Below are 25,013 nucleotides of genomic sequence, written 5' to 3'. Positions count from 1 at the left end.
AACTGCATTGAAAAACCGAGTCAAAGACAAAACGAGCAAAAAATAACATGAGAATTTACACTTTACTGAAAACAAAATGCATTTTAAATGTTTTCGCTTTTTTACTGTAGTGAATAAAAAACTATTTAAACTTTAAGGAATGAAAATCTACGGTCATTTGTTTCTTTTTTACCAGTAAAGTAAAAATTATGTTCTGGTCTTGAGAAGGCATGGAGGTTGTCAGCCCTACCAATGCTAGTTTTTGCTCGTTTTGGGTTTGACTTATTGTTTACTTATTATTACTTACTGTAATTTCTGTTCGTTTTGGGTTCGTTTTATTTCTTAATTAAATAAAAAAAAACACATTTTTTTAACTGAAAGTAAGGAGTGACTAAAAGTTTGACTCTTCCTCTCAACTCTACATTTTAAAACAGTAAAAACTTGTAATAAGAGGGGCGTTGAGGAGGGAACAGCCCCTTTCATATACGGAGTAATTTCTGAATGCAAAGACCAAAAACGAGAAAAACAATAGGAATTTTTTTAAGACAGTGGGAAACAAATTAGAATGAATATTTCGGCCCTATGTCCAAGGGCCGTCCTCAGCAATACAAATAAGAAAAAACAACTTACGAGAGGATAAAATCAATAAATCTAAAATGAACAGTTTTTCAAAACAGTTCGTCGTTATTTAATTTCTGATCGTTTTAAGTTTTAATGTCGCTCCTTACTTTCAGTTAAAAAAAACTGGTTTATCATTTAATTTCTGAACGTTTTTGAGTTAATGCATGTTTTGATATTGGCTCTGCGCACACGAATAATTAGAACGAAATTTGCATATTAATTTTTTTTTGGCTAAATAGCTTTCTCATAGTTTTGATGGAATGATTTTGAGAAAAAAAGCGGTAGAGGAGGCCTAGTTGCCCTCCAAGTTTTTGGTTACTTAAAAAGGCAACTAGAATTTTTAATTTTTATGAACGTTTTTATTAGTAAAAAATTTACACAGCTTACGAATTAATTTACGTAACGAACTTCTATATTAGTATTTTTTATTATTAAGTATATGAGGGGGTTCACCCCCTCGTCGATACCTCGCTCTTTACACTAAAGCTTGAGTTTAGTCCCAATGTCCTTAAGAACGACCCCTGAATCACAAAGGCCGCAGAATAAATAGTTGAAATTACTAAAAATACTTTAGTGTAAAGAGCGGGGTATTAGGAGGAGATGAACTCTATATGCGTCATAATTTCTTTTTATTTTATGTTTTAATGCTTTTCCTTACTTTCGGTTGAAAAAACTTATTCATATTTATTTTTTTCATTGTATTTTTTAAAGAATATTAGAAAATCCTGCGCCCCCTTCATGGAAATTCTCTTCCCCCATCCCAAATTCCTCCATGAAAAGATCCCCCAAGTAACCCAAACCCCTAAACCCCTAACCAAAAAAAAAAAAATTCCTGGAAACATCTGTACATTTCCCAATAACCATTACTATATGTAAACACTGGTTGAAGTTTGTAACTTGCATCCCCTCCCACAGGGACTGTGGCAGAGTAAGTCCTCCCCAAGGAAATAGTTATTAACTAGTTAACTATGCTGAGTAAAATGGATATTTCAGAATTTTGATGTGGTTACTTTCGGGAAAAAATGAGCGTGGGAGGTGGCCTAGGTGTCTCTGGGGAAAAAAGGTGTCTCTTTTCCCCTCTGGGGAAAAAAGGGAAAAAGACAAACAAATAAACACGCATCCGTGATCTGTTTTCTGGTAAAAAATACAAAATTGTACATTTCAAACAGTTCGTGGTAACGAACTGTAGTAAGGAGCGACCCGGCTCAATAGTAACCAAAACTCTAAACAATGGAATTTTGATACCAATAGATACATCAAAAGAATCGCATTTTAATGCTGATGTTAAATATATAAGTTTCATCAAGTTTAGTCTTACCCATCAAAAGTTACGAGACTGAGAAAATTTGCATTGTTTTAGAAAATAGGGGGAAACACCCTCTGAAAGTCATAGAATCTTAACGAAAATCACACCATCATATTCAGAGTATCAGAGAACCCCTACTGTAGAAAAGAATCACATTTTAATGCTGATTTTAAATATATAAGGTTCATCAAGTTTAGTCTAACCTATCAAAATTGTGAGCCTGAGAAAATATGCCTTATTTTAGAAAATAGGGGGAAACACCCCCTAAAATTCATGGAATCTTAACGAAAATCACACCATTAGAATCAGCGTATCAGAGAACCCTATTGTCGAAGTTTCAAGCTCCTATCTATAAAAATGTGGAATTTTGTATTTTTTACCAGAAGGCACATCACGGATGCGTGTTTATTTTTTTTTCTTTTTTTTTCCAGGGGTGATCGTATCGACCCAGTTGTCCTAGAATGTTGCAAGAGGGCTCATTCTAACGGAAAGAAAAAGTTCTAGTTCTCTTTTTAAGTGGCCAAAAAAAATTGCAGGGCACCTAGGCCCCCTCCCACGCTATTTATTTCCCCAAAGTCAACGGATCAAAACTCTGACATAGCCATTTTATTCAGCGTAGTCGAAAAACCTTATAACTATGTCTTTAAGGACGACTTACTCCCCCACAGTCCCCGTGGGAGGGGCAACAAGTTACAAACTTTGACCAGTGCTTACATATAGTAATGGTTATTGGGAAGTTTACAGGCGTTTTCAAGAGGATTTTTTTGGTTGGGGGGAGGGGTTGAGAAGAGTGGGATATGCTATGGGAACTTTCATACTAGCATTATTTAAAAAAAAAACAATGAAAGAATAAATATGAAAAAGTTTTTTTCAGCTGGAAGTAAGGAGCAGCATTAAATCTTAAAGCAAACAGAAATTATTACCCATATGAAGGGCTCACCTCCTCTTAATACCTCGCTCTTTACGCTAAAGTATTTTTAGTAATTTCAACTATTTATTCTACGGCTTTTGTGATTCAGGGGTCATTCTTAATGAATTGGGACAAAATTTAAGCTTTAGTGTAAAGAGCGAGGTACTGACGAGGGTGCGAACCCCTCATATATGTAATAAAAACATGAGAATATAAAAGTTTACGGAATCTAATTTATAAGTTACGTAAATCTTTTACTAATAAAAAGATTCGTAAAAAATTAAAAGTTCTAATTACCTTTTTAATTAGCCAAAAAATCGGAGGGCAACTTGGCTTCTTCCCCCGCTCTTTTTTCTCAAAATCATTCGATCAAAATTATGAGAAAGCCATTTAGCCAAAAAAAAAAAATATGCAATTTTCGTTTTAATTATTCCTCTGTAGAGAGCCAAAATCAAAACATGCATTGATTCAAAAAAGTTCAGAAATTAAATAAAAAAAAACAAGTTTTTTTAAACTGAAAGTAAGGAGCGACATTAAAACTAAAAACGAACAGAAATTACTTCGTATATGAAAGGGGCTGCTTCCTCATCAACGCCCCGCTCTTTACGCTAAAGTTTTTTACTATTTTAAAAAGAAGAGTTGAGAGAAAGAGTCAAACTTTAGCGTAAAGAGCGGGGCGTTGATGAGGAAGCAGCCCCCTTCATATACGAAGCAATTTCTGTTCGTTTTAAGTTTCTAATGTTGCTCCTTACTTTCAGTTAAAAAACTTGTTTTTTTTAATTTAATTTGTAGATAGGAGCTAGTTACTTCTATCGTACGGTTCTCTGTTACACTGAATCTGATGGTGCGATTTTTGTTAAGAATCAATGACTCTAAGGGGATGTTCCCCCCTATTTTCTAAAATAAGGCAAATTTTCTCAGGCTCGTAACTTTTGATGGGCAAAACTAAAATTGATGAAACTTATAGATTCAAAATGAGTATTAAATGCACTTCTTTTGATGTAACTATTGGTATCAAAATTCCGTTTTTTAGAGTTTCGGTTACTATTGAGCCGGGTCACTCCTTAGTTTTACGCTCGGAAGATTATCTGACTTTATTACTGCTCATTTTTGGTTTAATTGCTATTCTTTGGAAAACTTGTATTGTGGAAAAAGATTTTTTAAAATGTATTATCACTGCTAATGACAGCCAAAGATGGTTGTGTACTATTGTACTTCAGTAAAATTAATATTACTTATAAAAGTACACAACATCGCAAACAGGACGTACTCTCGTCACAGGAAGTCTAAACTTATGGTGGCTACGTTATTATCAAAACTACTTTTTCTTTTCCAATAATACCACAAAATAATTTTATAAATACATTTATTCCCCCCCCCCAAAAGTAGCCTTTAAAAACGCTAAAATTCATTTTTTTTATTTATCTTTTTCAAATGTTTTAGAAACTTACTTTCATCTTTTCAAAGAAAATTTCCAAAAGTTTGTTTAAATAATTTTTTGCATACAATCATCAAAATTTATTTTACATTTTAAAACAAAATATAACCTTCGAGGTACTTCAATAATGAAAATAAACCACTTTTTCGTTAATGCCTAGCTAATTTATTTACTATGACAATCATTATTTGTCACCTATTTTCCATTAGTGCTGTTCTCATACAAAGAAAATTCCCCGATAAAAGATTTCAAATCATCCAAGATCGAAATTAAATTAGTGACTAATCAGTAAATGCTTTCGAAAAAGCGCTCCAAGGAAACTCTTCTCATTTGTTTCCTTTCCATTGTTGTTTTGGAAAGTCAACGCATCTCAGAATGTTTTGGAGTCAGAGGAATCCCAATTAGAACGATTCCTTAATCCATAGGACTTCAGTAGGATTGCTTTTCTTGTATTATTTTATCATTTATGGATCATGCTACATCCCCTTGCTCGATAATATTGTGGTTGGTACTTTCTAGTTCCACGCCGAACTAGACTACCTGTGAACAGGCAGAATAGACAACCTTGAAAGAACATAAAAATTTCTTTTGTCTGTTTTTCTCAAATAAATTATAAACTTTTTGATTCTCCTCATTATTTTTTTATACAAGTGCTCAAGCGGCATAGATAAAGACTTGGATCAAACACTACAAGCTATGTACAGGGTTAAATGAAAAAAAAAAAAAAACAAACAACAAGTTTCTTCAAGTTTATGCGGGAATTTTTTCCCGTAAATTCTAACCTTCAGAGAATTTACCCGAGACAATTTCGCCGGAACACCCATTTGCAAAGTTGAGTTGGCAAAGGGAAAGTAAGACAAACAAAAAGAAATTTGTATAGGAATTCTGTCAAATTCTCCCCTGGAAAAGTCATTCAAGAAATTTCCTTCCCCATTGAAAATTTTCCCCATGGATAGTCACTCCAAGCACAAAATCTACCCTCATCATCCTCAAAGACACAGCTATTAAATCTTTCAACTATGCTGAATGAACTGGCTATTTTAAATTGTTCTCAGACGACTTTGGGGAAAAAGGTGCGTGGGAGGGGGGCTAATTGCCCTCCAATCTTTTTGATAACTTAAAAAGCGCAAGAACTTTTAATATCCGTTAGAATGAGGCCTCTTCCGATCTTCTAGGGTCATTAACTCGTTACAATCACGCCCAGAGGAATATATAAAATGAAAATAAACACGCATCCGTGATCTTTCTTCAGGCACAAAAAAAAATCCAATTTCGTCTTTTTGATGATAGGTCTCAAGAACTTAACAGTGATGTTGAGTGATGTGTGATGCTGAATCATAACGAGTCAAGAATGAAAGTAGAGACCAAAGTTAGAAGAGCAACACGATCGCAAACTTCAACGACAGCAAACTGAGCTGCGAAAAGCATTAAAAACATACGAAAATACTGTAAACTACTTAAGTGTTAATTGCAAGTCATCGGACTCTGACCGTTCAACGTTATATGTATTCCCGTGAAGCCTTCCATTTTCCTGAGGAAATAGCAGCAAACAAAGGTAATTAATTTGGAGGTTACAGCTTGCTTGGTCGAATTGCAGTGTCACCTCCCCAATTTCCAAATGTATTTTTGTATTTTTATTTTTTGTATTTTTATTTTTTTTTAGGACGTCACTTGCTCTCTAAAGAGTTTCAACAAATATGAAACTTGAAGTCATGTTCCGCCTTTGGTTCATTCAAAGTATGCAATGTTCGAACCGATCAAAATGATTGAGTCGTAATATTTTCAACTTCAAAGAAGCTGAAGATAGTATCACAAAATCAATTTAGTGGCATATCCATCACACGCCCATGAAGGTGGTTCTGAAAAGTTTGGAAGAATAGGAAAATAAGTATTCCAATCAAGATTAGAATATTAGAAGCTATAGTGTTGACCGTGGGTCTAGTATGGTTCTGAAGTATAGGCACTCCAAGAAAAAAACGGAGGAAAATTCGCTAGATGTTTTCAGAGAAATTGCCTATGGACTGTTTCGGTTATCCGACTGACTGATTCTATTTAAAACAGTAAGCTGAACGAAAGCTGTGGTTCAAGCCCACTTTCTAGAGATATAATAAGAGAAAAGTTAAGATAGCTAGGTCACATTCTGTGAATGAAGGATGGCAGATTGCCAAAGATTGTCCTTTTTGACCAGCCGTCCAGGGCTAAACAAGAAGTAGGTTGTTTTCTGCTGAGGTGGGAGAATATCTTTAGGAAAGAAATTGAGGGAAATGAGAGCTTCCTGGAATAGCGTTAAGGGGTAGGCTTTGAACAGATTGGGATTGAGGAGGAGCATCTGCAGCTTCGTAGGCCTTAGGCGGCTTGCTGTGATGTAGTGATTTTTTAGTAGTAGCAGCAGTAGTATATATATACATACATACATACATACATATATATATATATATATATATATATATATATATATATATATATATATATATATATATATATATATATATATATATATATATATATAGTATATAAGTACTTATATATATATATATAGTATATAGTATATACATATATATATATAAGTACTTCATGTAAATAGAAAAAGAAAAATATTACCATTTAAATTTGCTCAAAACAAAGTTCCTAGCAGTATTTGCCAACCCAAAGAAATATCCTGACGGGGCTGATAATGAACTGCCTTTGCCTTTTCCACCTATGAGCTATTGTATATGGGAATCCAACATTTTAGCTGTATAGAGAAACATTTTCATTAATTCCTTCTCCATTTGAATACCCTGATATAGTAATTATCTTGGAATTAAATTCTAATGCTCACTTCTAGAAGCGAAGAAAATAAGCTTATTTCCAAAAAATGTCACTATAGTCAACAAAAAGAAAAATTTACTGTTACATCATGTTTACTGTTACATGGATTTAAATATCTTCCTTTTCTATGATGTTGAGATATTTATATCTTTCCTTATTCCTTTACAATTAAACACTTGACTGGCTAAAAGCCATGGGAACCTGTTAATCTACAGTGATATGACCTGTTCATAAAAACTTTCACAGTAAAACTTCGTAAAGCTCAATTACAATTCTACTTTTTTTTTCTCTTGTGCGACTGTTTCCAAGTTTATGCTGAGAAAAAATGTTCTAAAGCCGAAAGAAAAGCTATAGCAAAGGTCCTATTCTTATATAGCGAGAAAAGAAAGAAACACTACTAATACAACAGCTAGCAAATCACTGGGGTACCAAGCGACCTGGGGTCAACACATACCTACAAGTTGTACAATACTTCAGTCTCTTCAAAGCTTCACTCTTTGCTCTCTCCCATTAAGTTTCAATTTTCTTTGATCACTTTCCTAGAACATCACAACACTCTATTCAGGGACAAACTACGTCTCGTTGACCCAATATAGATTAGTAATATTATTGAGGAATCCCATTCGTAGTTTTTTGAGTTGAGGTTTGTCCGACTTTCAGCGTGTTCTTTTGGATTGATTAAATAAAAAAAACTAGTTTTTTTAACTGAAAGTAAGGAGCGACATTAAAACTTAAAACGAACAGAAACTACTCCGTATATGAAATGGGTTGTCCCCTCCGCAGTCCCACGCTCTTTACGCTAAAGTTTTGCATTGTTTTAAAAAGTAGAATTGTGGCAAAGAGTCAAACTTTAGCGTAAAGAGCGAGGGACTGCGGAGGGGACAACCCATTTCATATACGGAGTAGTTTCTGTTCGTTTTAAGTTTTAATGTCGCTCCTTACTTTCAGTTAAAAAAACTAGTTTTTTTTATTTAATTTCTGAACGTTTTTGAATTAATGCATGTTTGATTTTGGCTCTCCGCACATAAATTATTGAAATGAAATTAGTATATTAATTTTTTTTTGGCTAAATGGCTTTCTCTTAGTTTTGATCAGACGATTTTGAGAAATAAGGGGTGGGGAAGGAGGCCTAGCTGCCCTCCAATTTTTCGGTTACTTAAAAAGGCTACTAAAACTTTTAATATTCAACGAACGTTTTTATTAGTAAAAAATATACGTAACTTAAGAATTAACTTACATAACAAACTTTTATATTCTTATATTTTTATTATGTGTACGAGGGGGTTTGTACCCTCGTTAATACCTCGCTCTTTACACTAAATCGTAAGTTTTGTCCCAATTCTTTAAGAATGACCCCTGAATCAAAAAGGCCGTAGAATAAATAGTTGAAATCACTAAAAATATTTTAGAATAAAGAGCGAGGTATTTATCTCCTCCTAAATACCTCGCTCTTTATGCTAAAGTATTTTTAGAACCCCTCATATGCGTAATAATCTCTGTTCGTTTTAAATTTCAATGCTATTCCTTACTTTCATTTGAAAAAACGTTTTCATATTTTTTTTCATTGTTTTTTTTTTATAGTAATGCTAGAAAATCCTGCGCCCTTTTCTTTGAATTTTTCTTCCCCCATGATATATTCCTCAAAGGAAATTTCCTCCCACAAAGCCCTCTCCCATCAACCCCACCCCCAAACCAAAAAATCCCCATGAAAACGTCTGTACACTTCCCGATAACCATTACTATATGTAAACACTGGTCAAAGTTTGTAACTTGCAGCCCCTCCCTCAGGGATTGTGGGGAAGTAAATCATTCCCAAAGACATAGTTATTATGGTTTTCGACTATGCTGACCCAATAACCATTACTATATGTAAACACTGGTCAAAGTTTGTAACTTGCAGCCCCTCCCTCAGGGATTGTGGGGAAGTAAGTCATTCCCAAAGACATAGTTATTATGGTTTTCGACTATGCTGAACAAAATGGCTATCTTAAAATTTTAATCTGTTGACTTTTGAAAAAAATGAGCATGGGAGGGGGCCTATTTGCCCTCCAATTTTTTGGTCACTTAAAAAGGGCACTAGAACTTTTCATTTCCGTTAGAATGAGCCCTCTCGCGACATTCTAGGACCACTTGGTCGATAAGATGACCCCTGGGAAAAAAACAAACAAAAAAAACAAACAAACAAATAAACACGCACCCGTGATTTGTCTTCTGGCAAAAAATACAAAATTCCACATTTTTAGATAGAAGCTTGAAATTTTTGCTATAGAGTTCTCTGATATACCGAATGCGATAGTGTTATTTTCGTTAAGATTCTATGACTTTTAGGGGATGTTTCCCCTTTTTTTCCAAAATAGGGCAAATTTTCCCAGGCTCGTAACTTTTGATGACAAAGACTAAATTAATTGAAACTTATATATTTAGAATCAGCGTAAAAATTCGATTCTTTTGATGTATCTTTTAGCATCAAAATTCCGTTTTTTAGAGTTTCGTTTACTATTGAGCCGGGTCGCCCCTTACTACAGTTCCTTACCACGAACTGTTTGAAAAGAAAATAATTTGGTATTTCGGGGCTTCTGACATTATTACTCCTTTGCGGAAGTTAGGCTCAAAATTGAAAAAGGATTATATTTTTTCTCTGGGCCCCTTCCACCTCTTAGTTCGTTTATTTTCCCGTTAGTTTTCACCTGTTTTCGCTTTATAGTTGTGTTATCTCTTAGCAGTTCTTTCGTTAGTTGAGTTATGGCTGTGGTATATATGTTTTATCGCTCGTATAGTTGTGTTATTTTCAAATTATACTCCATAATAGAGAGGCTCCGAACACCCAGCATTGTATATTAAGCTCTTAATTTGACGTTTTTTTCTAACGTGACCAGATTCGTCCTGCGACCTTTTCATTGAATTTTTTTCCCCCATGGCATATTTCTCCAAGGAAAGATCCTCCCACATAGCCCCCTCCCTCAACCCTACCCCCAAAACCAAAAAAATCCTCCTGAAAACGTCTGTACACTTCCCAATAACCATTATTATATGTAAACACTGGTTGAAGTTTGTAACTTGCAACCCCTGCCCCAGGGACTGTGGGGGAGTAAGTCATCCCCAAAAACATAGTTATTATGATTTTCGACTATGCTAAACAAAATGGCTATCTCAAAATTTTGATCCGTTGACTTTGGAAAAAAATGAGCGTGGGAGGGGGCCTAGATGCCCTCCAATTTTTTTGGTCACTTAAAAAGGGCACTAGAACTTTTCATTTCCGTTAGAATGAGCCCTCTTGCGACATTCTAGGACCACTTGGTCGATACGATGACCCCTGGGAAAAAAAAAAAAAAAAAAAAACAAACAAATAAACACGCACCCGTGATTTGTCTTCTGGCAAAAAATGCAAAATTCCACATTTTTGTAGATAGGAGCTTGAAACTTCTACAGTAGGGTTCTCTGATACGCTGAATCTGATGGTGTCATTTTCGTTAAGATCCTACGACTTTTAGGGGGTGTTTTCCCGTATTTTCCTAAATAACGCAAATTTTCTCAGGCTCGTAACTTTTGATGGCTAAGACTAAACTTGATGAAACTTATATATTTAAAATCAGCATTAAAATGCGATTCTTTTGATGTAACTATTGATATCAAAATTCAATTTTTTAGAGTTTTGGTTACTATTGAGCCGGATCGCTCCTTACTACAGTTCGTTACCACGAACTGTTTGAAAGGTACAAAATAAAGATTTAAGGCACTTTTTTGGAAATTAGAAAAGATATATGCGTTGAAAAGTGATTTTCAAATCTTTTTCTTGGACTTTCGGCTTTACGTTTCAATTTTCTTATATTGCAGTACAAGTGTGGCGTTAATGTCAAGGACAAGAATCTTCCATTCATAATCTCTTTTCCATGTATCAATGGGTGTGGTAGTGTCCAATTAGACTATGGTGTGATATGAGCATAGTATTGCTGTAAACGAGGTAGGAAGTATAATTACTAGCTGCTTCAGGGCTCGTACTGGTACCATATATTTTGGAGCTAAACTAGTTTAAATATAGGTTCACAGGATTTAAAACTGCTTTTCGGACACTACTCTTCTGAATATTCTCCAGTTTAAAGAAATTTCTTGAAAGTGGTATTTGAGATGATATCTGAAAGTTTCTGTCTAATGGCCGAACTGCTTGTTTTTTCAAATCGCCTAAATTTGAACCAGAATGCAATCGTTCATTCACGGGAGACGTTAAGAAGAAAAATAGCAGAGAAAAAAAAAAAAAAAAACAACAACAGTGCATTGCTTGTTTTGAATGTGCTGCATCAATCATCTAATCAAAAGTAATGTCCAGAGTTTTTGTGTTTAATTACATTTTCTAAGTTTGAAGAATTATCTGAATGGCATTTGAAGTCAATTTAGTCAAATGCGTCTGGGAAAATAGTACTGTAGTGTCCAGTGGTGACCAGAGTAGTGTAGGGGATCTAGATATGGGGCTTACATCCTTATTTGGCACTAAAGCTTCCCTAAACTCGGACGAGTACATCTTATTTCGTTACTAAGGCTTCCCTATAATACAGAATATACACCTGAGGCTTGTCCCTGTTAAATATCAGATAGACAGAACTTAAAAAACAAGAATTTTGGAGCTGGTTCAGTGACATATTTCTTTGTTACTTCATAGCTCAACAGACATGGAGTGTAAACTGATGTCTTTTTTTGCATTTAGCACAGAAGTGCAACCTCTTATTTTATAATCCTCGGAAGGGTTGAGTTAAATGGACGCTTTCCATAAAGATGGTTAAATACATTGTAAAAAGAGAACGATATAATTTAACTACGTTATTTTGAAAGTGAAATACTATTAAAGTAGATTTATAGACTTTTAATATCCTGATTGGAAATTTCTCTTAAGTGAATTCTAAGTCACATAGAAACTGGACAGTCCTTTGTGTAATTTCATAAACTTCCATGACTATACCTCTTGTTAATATTATAAAAGAGCCTATGAGAGCATCCCTGAGATTTCCCCCGACAGCCCAACCATCAAGACCCCCGAAGCTCCTCCTCTAAACTTTTGGCCCTAACAAAATTTTAAGGTTTTTGCCTAATGAAATTTTTAAGAGATACATAATTTTCTTTGGGATGTCTTGACAATAATTATTTAAATTACCTAGGATAGTGAATGAAATCTAAGGAGGTGGTGACTTCCCGCCACATTATGTACATCTTGGAATACTGCGTAAGCCGCACACTTTCGCCAAACTCGGTACAGTTCTTCTATACTTTGCATGCCTAGCAGTCTTGTTGTTTGGATAGGTTAAGTGGAAACTTACACATTACTATGTATTACGAGTATTGAGAATTCCGTTTTTAATGAAAAATTCCAATATGCAATTATCTATTTTTTAAGTAGCGGGTGTAAGATGTAAATAAAGAAGCAATTTGGGTGAAAATGTCAGCGAAAAAAGCTAAAAGCATTTAACCAAAGAGCTTAAAAAGGTGTAGTTTTCCTTCGAAGATGTCGTTGTTTTGTAAATCAACACATTGTTAATGTGTGATTTCTTAAGGTCAAAAAAGAGTTGTCAATTTTAATTTATTAGTTTTGCTTTTTTTTTTCCTGCTTCAACGTGCCAACATTGGTGAAAATGTAGTATTGCCTCAATAATCTTCATAATCTAGAAACAACCAAAAGAAAAAAAAAAGGTACAGTTTTCACTTGTAAATATACACAAAAAATAGGCCCAAAAAAGTTTTTATTTGAGGTCCTTGGCCAATATCGGAACTTAAAAACCTTATAACTCAACCTAACCTCCCATAGTGAAATAATCAACAAATGCATAAATCCTTGGACTGCACACTTTTCTTTTATATTTTTTGCTTTGAAAAATTGGTGAATATGAATTTTACATTCTCTCGAAGTCCTATACTAATCCAAAAATGGTGTTGAAGGGATAATATCTTAAATGGACATCTATATTAAAAAAGCATTTTAATATCTGTTTCTATATGATCTATGCAATGATTAATAGCTAGAGGGTAACTCAGATTTAGAGTAAGTCTTCAGTAGACTGAAATCCTATAGTATGTTGCTGACGATAACATTAATTCATCCTTAAAGTAGACTCGAGGGGGTGCCCACTCTCAACAACCTGGCGTAATATTAGAATATCATATGTGCTGTAGAGTTCTGGCACACTCGGTAAAATTTACACTCCGCACTGTGTGTCGAGCCTAGCTAAAGAGTTCTGGATAACCTTTAAAAAAAATCAACCAAGATTCATGATGCGGGAACAATTAGGACTTTCAACGTGTAATTCCCAGGAACTTATGGACATTTAAAGCAGAACTACTATGGACGATTGTAAAATATGTAAGACACAATGAAAAATAGTTGGTGTAGAACACAAAATACTTGCGACACAACACAAAAATTCTAATAACCTCTTAAATACTTTTCTTAGATTACGAAACAGTTCAAATACATCCCAAATAATTCCTACAAAAAACGTTATTCTTGCGAAATACAAAAATACTTTGCACCGATCTAAAATAGGTCTAACAAAATGAAAAAAAGTTGGTGCGGAACTCAAAATACTTGCTATAAAACAAAAATTTCTAGCAACCCGAATACCTCTGATAGAATATAAAAAAGTTCAAACATAATCCAAAAAAATCCTAATAAACATAAAAATTAATCTTACAAAATTCAATAATACTTTAATAATTCTAAAATAGTTCCATTAGAATGAAAAAAAGTTTGTGCAGCACACAAAATACTCGCTACAAAAAAAACCATCCCAAAGTTCAAAAATAATCCAGAATAATTCCTACCAAAGAAATCCCAAATACTTATTACAACATCCCAAATACTTCTGATAGAATACATTAAGTTCAAACACATTCCAAGATAATTTCTAAAACAGATATAATTCTTACAAAATACAAAAAAATTAACAATTTTAAAATAATTCTAACAGAATGAAAAATAGTTGGTGCAGAACGCAAAATATTTGCTACAAAACACAAAAATTCTAACAACATACCAAATACTTCTGTTAGAAAATAAAAGTTTCAAACATAATTTAAAATAATACCTACAAAACAAAAAAGTTCCAATACTTTACACAAAAAATACTTTTCACAAAAAACTACCTTATACAATTCTAAAATAGTTCCAAGAGAATGAAAAAAGCTGGTACAGAATTCAAAATACTCTCCAGAAAACACAAAAATTCGAATAACATTTTAAATACTTCATATAGAATACAGAAATTCCAAAAATTATCCAAAATAATTAGTAAAAAAACAAAAAAATTAATCTTGTAAAATAGAAAATACTTTACACAATTCTAAAAAAGTTCTAACAAAAGTAAAAAAATTGGTGTAGAATTCAGAATACTGGTTACAAAACATAAGAAACTCTAACAACATCCCAGATCTTCTTATAGAATACAAAAGTTCAATACAAAGTAGTTCTTACAAAACAAAAAATTATTTTTAAGAAATAAAAAAATACTTTGCACAATTCTAAAATAGTTCTATCAGAATGATAAGTAGTCGGTGCACAGATATATGAATCTAATTCTTTTCAGAGTTAGAGACATATGAAGCGGGGACTTATCAAGATTCAGCCAAACACAGACACTATTATCAGATCTTTTACAGTGTCTCTTCTTACAGTGTGAGACGTATGAAGTGGGAACTGATCAGGAATCAGTCAAACGCAAATACTACTATTAGCTCACAAGTGGTATACTAGAGTTTGAAATAGGTTAATTAGGTTTTTGTGAGTGTCTGAGATAGATGAATCAGATTCTTTTTAGAGTTAAGGGCATATGAAGTGGAAGCTTATCAAGACTCATTCACACCCAGACACTACTACCAGCCCACATAATAAGATTCTTTTTTGAGTTAGAGACATATCAAGTGGCATTTTATCAAGATTCAGTCCGAGAAAGACGCTTCTACCAGCTCACTTGTGATAAACTAGAATCTGAACTAGGTAAATTAGATTTTTACTGATGGGTGAGAGAGATGGATCAGATTATTTTAGAGTACAATACAAATGAAGTCGGAAAACAAAACTGGTGGCGAGCTATGCTAAGTGAACTTTAATCAACCTTACTCGATCTAAGTTATTTGATAAAGGTACTGTTACATTTTGGCTGCAGGTACCCGGGATGAAGGCAAAAAATAAGTTGTGCTGACATCAGATGCTGTTCCCCCTTCGTATGCATCTAACTCTAAAAGGATCTGATTCATCTTTCTCAGACATTGGTTAATGTCTGACTCACCTATTTCAGACTCTAGTATATTACTTGTGAGCTGGTAGTCGTATCTGTGTCTGACTGAACCTTGATAAATTCTGTCTCTAACTCTAAGAAAATCCGATTCATCTCTTTCAGACCTTGGTAAAAACCTAATTCACCTATTTTAGACTGTAGTTTACCACTTGCGGGTTGGTGGTATTTCCTGTTTGTGACTTGATCTTGATAAATTCCGCTTCATATTTCTCTAATTCTAAAAAGAATGAGATTCTACTCTCAGAGACTTTGGGATAAAACCCAATTCACCTATCTCAAATACTAGTATACTACTTGTGAGCTGAAAGTATTGTCTGTGTTTGACTGAATCTTGGTAAATTCCTAGTTCATATGTTTCTAACTCTAAAAAGAATTCAATTCATCTCTCAAACTGTGGTAAATACCTAGTTCATCTATTTCAGAGTGTAGTATACCCCGTGTAAGCTAATAGTAGCGTCTGTGTTTTACTAAATATCGATAAATTTTCGATTCATATGTCTCTAACTAGAAAAAGAATTCGATTAACCTCTTTCTACACCATCTATTTCTCAATCTGATAGAACTATATTAGAATTGTCCAAAGCCTTTGTATATTTCGTAAGAATAATTGTTTACTTTGTAGACACTATTTTGGTTTATGTTTGAACGTTTTGAATTCTATAAGAAGTATTTGGGATGTTTTTATATTTTTTGTGTTTTGTAGCAAGTAACCGTGTTGTGCACCAACGTTTCTGCATTCTGTCAGCCATTTTTTGGAAGTGTGTGAGGTATTTTTGTATATCGTAAGAATATTTTTTCTGTTTTGTTGGGATTATTTTGGATTATGTTTGAACTTTTTGTATTCTATAAAAAGTATTTCAGATTTTGTTAAAATTTTAGTGTTTCATAGCAAATATTTTGTGTTCTGCACCAACCTTTTTTCGTCTGTTAGAACTATCTTAATATTGTGAAAAGAATTGTAGTATTATGCGTCGAAGCATTTTTTTATTTCGTGAGAATATATTAATTTGTCTTGTAGGAATAATTTTGGGCTATGTTTGAACTTCTTTAATCTATAAGGAGTATTTGGGATGCTGTTCTAATTTATGTTTTGTAGTAGGTATTTTGTGTTCTGCACCAACTATATTTCATTCTATTAAAACTATTTAAGATTTGTGCAAAGCATTTTATATTTGTTGAGAATATTTTTTTTTATTTTAGAATTATTTTAGAATTGTGTAAAGTTTGTGTTCCCTTGTGTTCACTTGTGCTCCTTTTTTATATATTTTGGACCGGTGACTATAAGTAAAATACACAACTGCATATGGGAATATTTTCAATAAAAATGGAATTCTCGACATATTTGACATGCATTAATGTGTAAGTTACTACTTAACCTATACAAACAACAAGACTGCTAGGCATACCAGGTGTGGCGGAACTGTGCCAAGCATTTTGAAGAGTGTAGCACGCAAGACTCACCCCACTATTTGCATAAGACGCTCTTATCAGACTCTCGCAGAAAATGGCCTGATCCCAAAAAAAATTCTTTGAAAAACTCCCTAGAGAGATGCAAAATCGACTTACAATACACATAATTCCCCTCGAAAGGCTCCATGGCCAGGGATGCAAGGGGGATAAGAAAAAAAAAATATTATACACATAAATTCAATATAGGCAATCACATATAGCAGTTCACAGGTAATATATTTATGGGTGATACAATAAGCAACAACTAGAAAAAAAAAAAACATAGAGAACATACCTGAGGCCTTGGGGCAAAGTGAAGAGAGGAAAACCACATACCACTAACAAAACACAGGGGCCATCAACTGCTCAGAGGAAAAACAAATTAATCTATTTGATTATTTATTAAATGATCCTAAAGAATCCTTTTAAAAATCCCAAACGAGTGGCATTTCTGCACTGAAGAACGTAGTGAATTCCGGACCTGTTGACAAGCAATGTGGGGATTGAAATCTGATCGAATAGTAGGGGTAGGCGGAATGTAGATATTATTTGAAGAACGAAGGCTATATGGAGCTGAATCAGAAATAAACATAGGAGTTTTCCAAAGAGATTTTGGAAGATTGCCGTGAAGTTGATCAAAGACAACAGAAGCACAAGAAATAATACAAATAGACCGCAGACTTAAGAGCGGTGTTGGTGAAGAACGGTTGGTGTCCATAACCAGACGCCGTGCTTTATTATACATGACGGAAAGTGACCGCAGCGTATACGGAAAAGTACACATCCATACAATGGGGCAATAAGAACCATATGGCTGGACAAGACAGAAAAAAAGAAGTTTCAGAATAGATCCAGGAAATGTGTATCTAAGTTTTCGAATGATGCCCAAACTCTGTGAGACCTTAACCCTTATCATGGCTACATGGTTTCTGAATGAAAGGTTCTCATCAAGCAGGATACCAAGAAACCGGGCCACCCAATTCTCTGGTCTACACAAGGAGCCTTGTGACACCTGAAGGTGTGTAAGCTGAGGGAAAGCTATACCAATTCGAGAAAAAATCAGAAAATGTGATTTACCAGCATTCAAGACCAAGTAATTGGCATTAAACCATGACATAACTCTCTCGAATAATGCCAAAAGGTTAGACTTGATATCACATTCCGTCTTCCCAAGGGTCACAAGAGTGGTATCATCAGCAAAAGCAACAAGAAAATCTTCATTAGAAGAAGTGTTGGAACATGACTGAGCATCAGGCTGACACAGCTTGTAACATGCCACAGACCTGGTGTTTTCTTACAGCCAAAATCAGATCATTAACATAAATCAAAAATAAAATGGACCAAGAACAGATCCCTGCAGGACGCCATAATATACTTCAGAAGGGATCCGGAAAAGCGGATCAATTGAAATAAGCCTACCAAAAAGATATGAATTAAACCAAGAATAAGCCTTTGATCTTATACCAATATGCGATAGTTTCCAAAGAAGAATCCGATGAGTCAAGGAGTCAAAAGTTTTACGAACATCCAAAAATAAAGCTGTCGGGATATGACCAGAATCTATTGCCGAATGAAGGAAATTCGATAAAGCTGCGCAAGCATGCTCCGTAGAGTGACTCGCTCAGAATCCAAACTGGAAATCATGCAAAAACTCCTTTGCATCCAGAAAACTAAGAAGCCTGGATAGCATAGCCTTCTCAAAAATTTTGCTGAAAACAGATAGGAGAGAAATTGGCCTATAATTAGCAGGATCACTCCGAGAACCACCTTTATAGAGTACTATAACCTTAGCTCGCTTGAGAGATTCAGGAAAAATACCTTTCTCGAAAGACAGATCTGACGATCTTAGTCAGTGGTGACAGAATAGCAGGTAGAATGGCACGGATAACCCTTGTGGGAATTTTGTCTGGTCCTGAAGAGGATGATCCTTTAAGAGCATTCACGATACGAGCTACCTCAAATTCAGAAACAGAATTCAAGACCATTGACTTCAAACATGAGGGTCCAAGAAAGGCTCTGAAATCGCAACGAGAAGTTGCAGAGCTTGCAGAGGAAGCAGTTACCTTTCCTATATTAGCAGAATAATAGGTAAGCCCTAGTTGAACATCTACATCTCCTTAGACGGTTTTACCATCCATTATCAGCATTGATGGAACTGAAGGCAGAGGGGGATAGGTCTAAGAACTGAATTAATTAAATAACATGTCTTCCTAACATCCTTCCCACATTCAGAAAATTTCCTATGATAATACTGAGACTTTGCCTTCCGACACAGAGAATTAAATATATTCCTATAGGCCTTGAATCGTTCGTGATGAGCTAAAGATGGTGAAGCCATGTAAAGCTTCCACAAATAATTTTTCCTTTTCCAGCTTTTATGGAGACCTGAAGTCATCCATGGATTCAGTGGTGCTATCCTTTTCGAAGTATGAGGCGCTGGATCCCGATTGCAAATTGCCAGGATTCCTTCTTTAACTAAATCACAAAAGGAATTAAAAGAGTGGGTAAAATCTGAATCAGAAAGCAGACTACCCCATGGTACATCAGCCAGACGAGAATTAAGTAGACTTAGCTCAGTATCACCATAACGGAAAAATGGGAGATTAGATGATGATGCTATACGCTGCGCTTGATCAGCACTCTTATATCGGGAAATAGCGGGAAAATGATCAGAAATATCACTAGCCAGCACCAAATTATTTAAGACATCTAGTGATGAAAAAATATCATCGATAAGAAACGCTTGTGTTTCAGTAACTCGGGTTGGTATACAAACTGAAGGTAGAGTTTCCGAAGAGAGCATCATTGACAAAAAATCAATAGTTGAAGCAGAATTTCGATCTAGCAGGTTGAGGTTGAAATCACCCATAAGGATTAGTTCATAGGGATGTTTTTGGAATGAGTCCAAAACTTCTTCCAGAATTTTGAAAAACGAAGGAGTAGATCCACTGAGGGACCTATAAACCAAACCCACAACTAAATACTTGCGCATTGATTTAATCTCAATAAATAGGGATTCAAACATTCCTTCCTCATTTCTGCTCGAATCATTTCGGACATTATATGCAAGACGATCAGCAATATAAAGCATAAGGCAACTTCTCGCCATCTGTTTCCTATTCAGCCTCTCCATCCTATATCCTGGAAAAGGATATCCTTTTTTGAATCCAGGAAAGTTTCACATAATACTATAACATCAGGACTTCCATCAGTAACGATCCGTTTCAGCTCATCAAAAGACGAGCAGAGTCCCTGAACGTTAAGATGAAACACAGAGAAAATATCATCTCGTTTAGAGGAGGCAGAACCATTTAATTGCGAAACATACTTACTTTTAAAAGCCGAATTAGAATCATTATTCATCTGATTTCTACTTCCAATTGAATTTTTAATAATATCTTTAATATCTAAAGGATTATTTTGTAAATCAAGTAAACGATCCCCCCAAAGAGTTGATACCCCACGACCAAGCCCACTATACCACAGGTATAAGGAAAAAATATAAGGAAAGAAGAGTAAAAAATAATATAATCAAGGTAGGGATAAATAATGATAATAAAATCAAGGTAAGAATAAATAAGAAAAATCAGGGAAAGAGAAGAAAAAAGAAACAAGGAAAAACTAAGAAATAAACAAATAATCAGCACTGGTAATATAAACCATTCATACATAATCATAATAATAATATCACCCAAACCATTATCATGCATTGACCTCACGCCAAGGAGTACTCCTTCCCCATGCCTCCCCCATTGAAAAGTAAAAGCACTAAAATTAAAAGTAAAAGCACTAAAAGTAAAAGCACTAATAAATTGATGGTGCAAAAAACAAAACAAAAAAGAAACAAATAGCAATACAACAAAAAAGATTGTATTGCTAGGCTTCCACACACTCACTAAACAAAAAAAGAAAAAAAAATTATTCAGTCATGTAATACAGTCCATAGAATTGCCCCGACCATTTCCTTGCCTTCGCTGTCGTTGCGTTTGAATCAGGCTACTAATATCTGGTGGGATTTCATCCCAAAAACATTTCCACTGGCCCTTCCTTAAGGCGACGAATACATAGAGATGGTGGTATGGATCTCGCAATCCAAGTTTCAAAACCTGTTTTTTTCACGAATACTGGTTCGGATAGATAAAAGTTTTTTTTCGAACTTCTCGAACAGACGGAGGAGAATCATCGGATAAAAAAACATTCTGATTGCCCATGATAGTTTTTCCACGAAGATTTCGAGCCTGTTTTAGAACTGCCACTTTCAGCTCCCTGTTCTCCATGATAACCTTTTTCGGTTTTTTGTCAGGCTTAACATCAGCTATCGTGTATTTGGGTACCTCATGGATTCCAAGGCATGACGAAATTATACTATCAAAAATCGCCTTAGCGTTTACAGTATCAATCGCTGTCACGTTCCATACTAGAATATTTTTATCAGTTTCTTTACTTTCCAGCTTCATCTGTATGCCTTAGGCTAGATAACTGCGATTTCAGTAAAGAATTTTCATCAACTAGCACAGAAATGTGGCTCTTCAAATCATTGGTTTCTACCTCAAGGCTCATCACTTTAGGCTTAATACCTTCCACCTCCAATTTCGATTCCAATACAGATTCTTCGATCTTAGAAATCCTTTGATCTAATTCTTTAAATTAACATTCAGCTCATTTAACGTAGTTGAATTTTCTTTAACAGTCTGCAAAACTAGACTCAAGCTATCAGCTAGTGATTTCAATGAGATTCCTTCCATAGGACTGGATGTGAGAAAAAACTCCACAAAATTTTCCTTCTTCCTCTTTCCTCCCATTATACAAAATAGCAATTGAACTCCAAGAAAAAAATAAACTGTAGAAATATACTACCACATAAAACTCCTTTAATTACTCACTTTGTGTAATATTGGCATCTCAGTCTATCCAAAAAAATTTCGACAGCAAATTAGCCTTGCTGAACACTAAATGAACGGTTCGACGCAAAGTAGGAGTATTTATCTCGAATGCATTCTTGTTTTATCAAAACTTTGTGAGAGTAAATCTGGTTTAAGATGTTCACTGAATGAATGCCATATGTAAACTGAATGACAATTCTTTCACTTTGATGCTTTGAAAACTAGTATGAATATAATATCTTGTATCTTTCAAATAAAGAAATTCAAACTTTAAGATATTTAAATTTTAACCTAAAATGACTTTGTGTGAATTGATCCCTGCCCAATCAACTTTCAGAGGCGCTTGCCTTAATATGGTGAAGAGTGAAGGAATCCCTTCTGGAGGTGAAAGGTGATGGTCAGTCCCCTCAGCTGTCAATTGATTTTGGCCTTATATGGTCAGTTGTGATTACCTTACTAAGACGAAGCCTTACCCTACCATAGTCTCTGGAGATACTCTCTTCCATTACCACTCACAACGTATTCACTCAAACCTTTACTCTATAGTTGTACACCTAGCTTCTACCCTTGTTTAGTACGATATTTATTCCCTATATGTCTCTCCTATGGGGTGGGAACCTGAAAAAGTTGCCTCATGTTTCCTTGAGATTTATATCCTATGCGCCTGCATCTAATTCCTTGCCACGAAGATTTGCAGTTTATTTTACGTGAAATTTAATGTCTTCCAAGGAGCCAGTTCTAGTTTAATTCAGACTTGGATTTGTTTCCACCAATGGAGGTTAAGAGGATAGTGGAGTCAGTTCATCCTGACACCTGATATCGTCTCACATACCAAAACCGTATTCTTAGTTTCTCTCAAATGTAAATTCCAGAGGGCGAAACAATTTTCTTCTTTGATCTTGCTAAAGTCCGTTATTGTTTAAGAAACAGAAAATGGGAGATTTTTTTCACCTTTTTGGTTGTTCTGTTTTTAATATTCGGTAGTTTGGTATGTATATTTCCTTCAAATAACAGTTAAACCAAGAACCCACAAAATGTTTTTGGTATTTTATTTTGGTTGTCCCATTTTTTGGTGGTTAATTTGGTATGTATATTTCCCTCAAACAACAGGCAAAATCCCCGAAAGTATCTTTATTATATTGACACGATGATTTTCCAATATTTTCACCGGCTCTCTTCTTCAAAACCCCAGCCTTTTTGCGATGGTTATAAGGCATATTGCTCGAACGGTTCAGTACTGGATATAGGGAGATGGCATTGGATATTTAGTCGAGCTACAACAAACTGAATTTGTATTCCTAAGTCTGTACACTGCACAGAGAGAAAAAGAAGAGAAGATATAGAAAGTTGGAGATTTTTCATATTCAGCTTTCGTTTTTTACTTTTACTCTCGACTAAATAGTCATTTATCTTAGTGGGGGCGTATTGAAAGTCATAGCAAAGTCATATATTTTATTACCAGACATATGTCTTTTTCTTCTTTCTGATAACTTTGCTTTCCATTGCTGTTTAAATACCTTGATTTTTTTCAAGCCTGAAATATGTTGCAAACGCATCAGCTTATTGCCTTAATATTCTCTTTTTACGTTCCTCGAGCATAAGTTACCATACTAGCTGTCTTAATTGTCCTCCATTGATTTTAGCCCCAGATGTTTGTAAATTGAGTTACCAAAACTAATTGATAGCTGCTTTTCCAGATTGGTTCATTACCCCTTGGTCTGTCCACTTCATTAAACAAGACTTTACTTTGTTTTCCTTTATGTGTTTTTTTTTTTTTAGTTCACGTTGATATTTTCCCTTGTTTTTGGCCTGATAACTAAAACTGAGTTTTTCTCTATATTACGAAAGAATATTTATTAACCCAAGCTACGTCGGGGAAGGCAGTCAAAGATTTGGGTGGCAGACTGGTTAGAAATGTTTTCCTAGAGAGAGGGGAATATCATTGTGATGGATTTATTTTGCCTATATAAGTCCGGGCATTCATAAGCTAAAGATGTTAGTCTAAAGATAGAAATAAATTTTAGGCGGTTTCTCAGTTACTGTATAAAGCGGGACTTCCTTTACTAGGTCCTAACAGCTTCGTACGGTAATATATATTTGAGCGTCGTACCCGCACTTGCAAATATTAGCTTCTAGGATATCCACACGCCCCATTAGTGAAGGAGGCTACGATACTAGCACCCCCCCAATGTTGATGGTTCATCTTGAGTTCTTGTGACATGGGCTGTGGTAAGTAACTCTAATAACTCTCAAAAGCTCTGCACAAAGCGCCACTCACAGAATACAGTGTGAAAGGTATACCTACAGAACACAGCACCCAATACAGGATACAATGGCATACCTTGATATGAAGGACTCAAATTTGACTCAAAAACTTAAATCAACAGTCAAGTAATTCAACTAAATCTTCCTTACCTTGAAAGAGACTCTATAAAACTGATTTTCCGACTCTAGCACCAAGCCGTCCTGGTTGCCACAATAGCGTGGCATCTTCCTGTCTACTGTCATGTAGTTACTAACTTCTACATAATCACTTTGCTGATTAGATGCACAACTATAAGAAAAGCAGCTGTCAACAAAAGCACCGATAGGGTGAAGTAAAAAAAAAACAAAAACAGATAGGGCCCTTATAAGGGACAATTTCAATCGGTTTTAAGTTGCAATATAGCCCTTTAGAGTAAATAAACAATGATTTTTTGATGCATGTAGAAACTGATGCCCCGACTAAATCTAATATTTTTTTTTATGTATATTTTGGTTTTTCTAACTTAAACAATTTAAATGATCTACGGTCTTAATCTTTATTTTAGTCTTACAGCTCTTATTTTTTTTTTAAATTATACTTTTTAGTTTCTAATCTAGTATCTTACTACTAATATCTCCAAAACTGATTTTCTAGTTTTAGCACTGAATTGTCCATCGCCTCGATAGTGAGGCATCTTCTTGTCTATTGTCACCTACTCATTGACTTCTGCAACTCACCCTGTTGACTACATGCACTCCTAAAAAAATACCCTAAATAAAAGCATCGACTAATAAAGTCTGAGGTTCAACTTTTCAACGAGTTAAAGTACTCCAGATTAAATTACAACATTGCCCTAAGGAGCAATTATGCAATAATATTTTCTCTTGTGGACATAAAAACCAATACTCAAGCTAAATGCGATATTCATTTTCTTTCTAAAGTTTTGTAACTTAACTTCTTATTTATTATTTTTAACTTAATTTGAACTTTCAACCTTAAATTAAGAAAATATAATCTTTAGTTAAATTTTGTTTTTCTTCATTTTTTTTGTTCAATCTTCTTATGGTTTCTTATCTAATTTTTAATTTCTACCTT

General features: G+C 34.6%; 1 protein-coding gene across 2 annotated transcripts in view; it reads right to left on the bottom strand.

The window, feature by feature from the left end:
- The window catches only part of LOC136043753 (suppressor of lurcher protein 1-like), an 840,975-nt gene that overhangs the window by 75,408 nt on the left and 740,554 nt on the right, over positions 1-25,013 (bottom strand). For both annotated transcript variants that reach the window (XM_065728675.1, XM_065728680.1), the window contains one exon: positions 24,089-24,227. In XM_065728675.1, coding sequence (XP_065584747.1) covers positions 24,089-24,227 — 139 coding nt within the window. The remainder of the gene's footprint in view (positions 1-24,088; positions 24,228-25,013) is intronic.

This window comes from Artemia franciscana, chromosome 2 (assembly GCF_032884065.1).
Source record: "Artemia franciscana chromosome 2, ASM3288406v1, whole genome shotgun sequence".
In the NCBI taxonomy this organism is placed as follows: domain Eukaryota; kingdom Metazoa; phylum Arthropoda; class Branchiopoda; order Anostraca; family Artemiidae; genus Artemia; species Artemia franciscana.
This window is presented reverse-complemented; position numbering and strand designations above follow the sequence as displayed.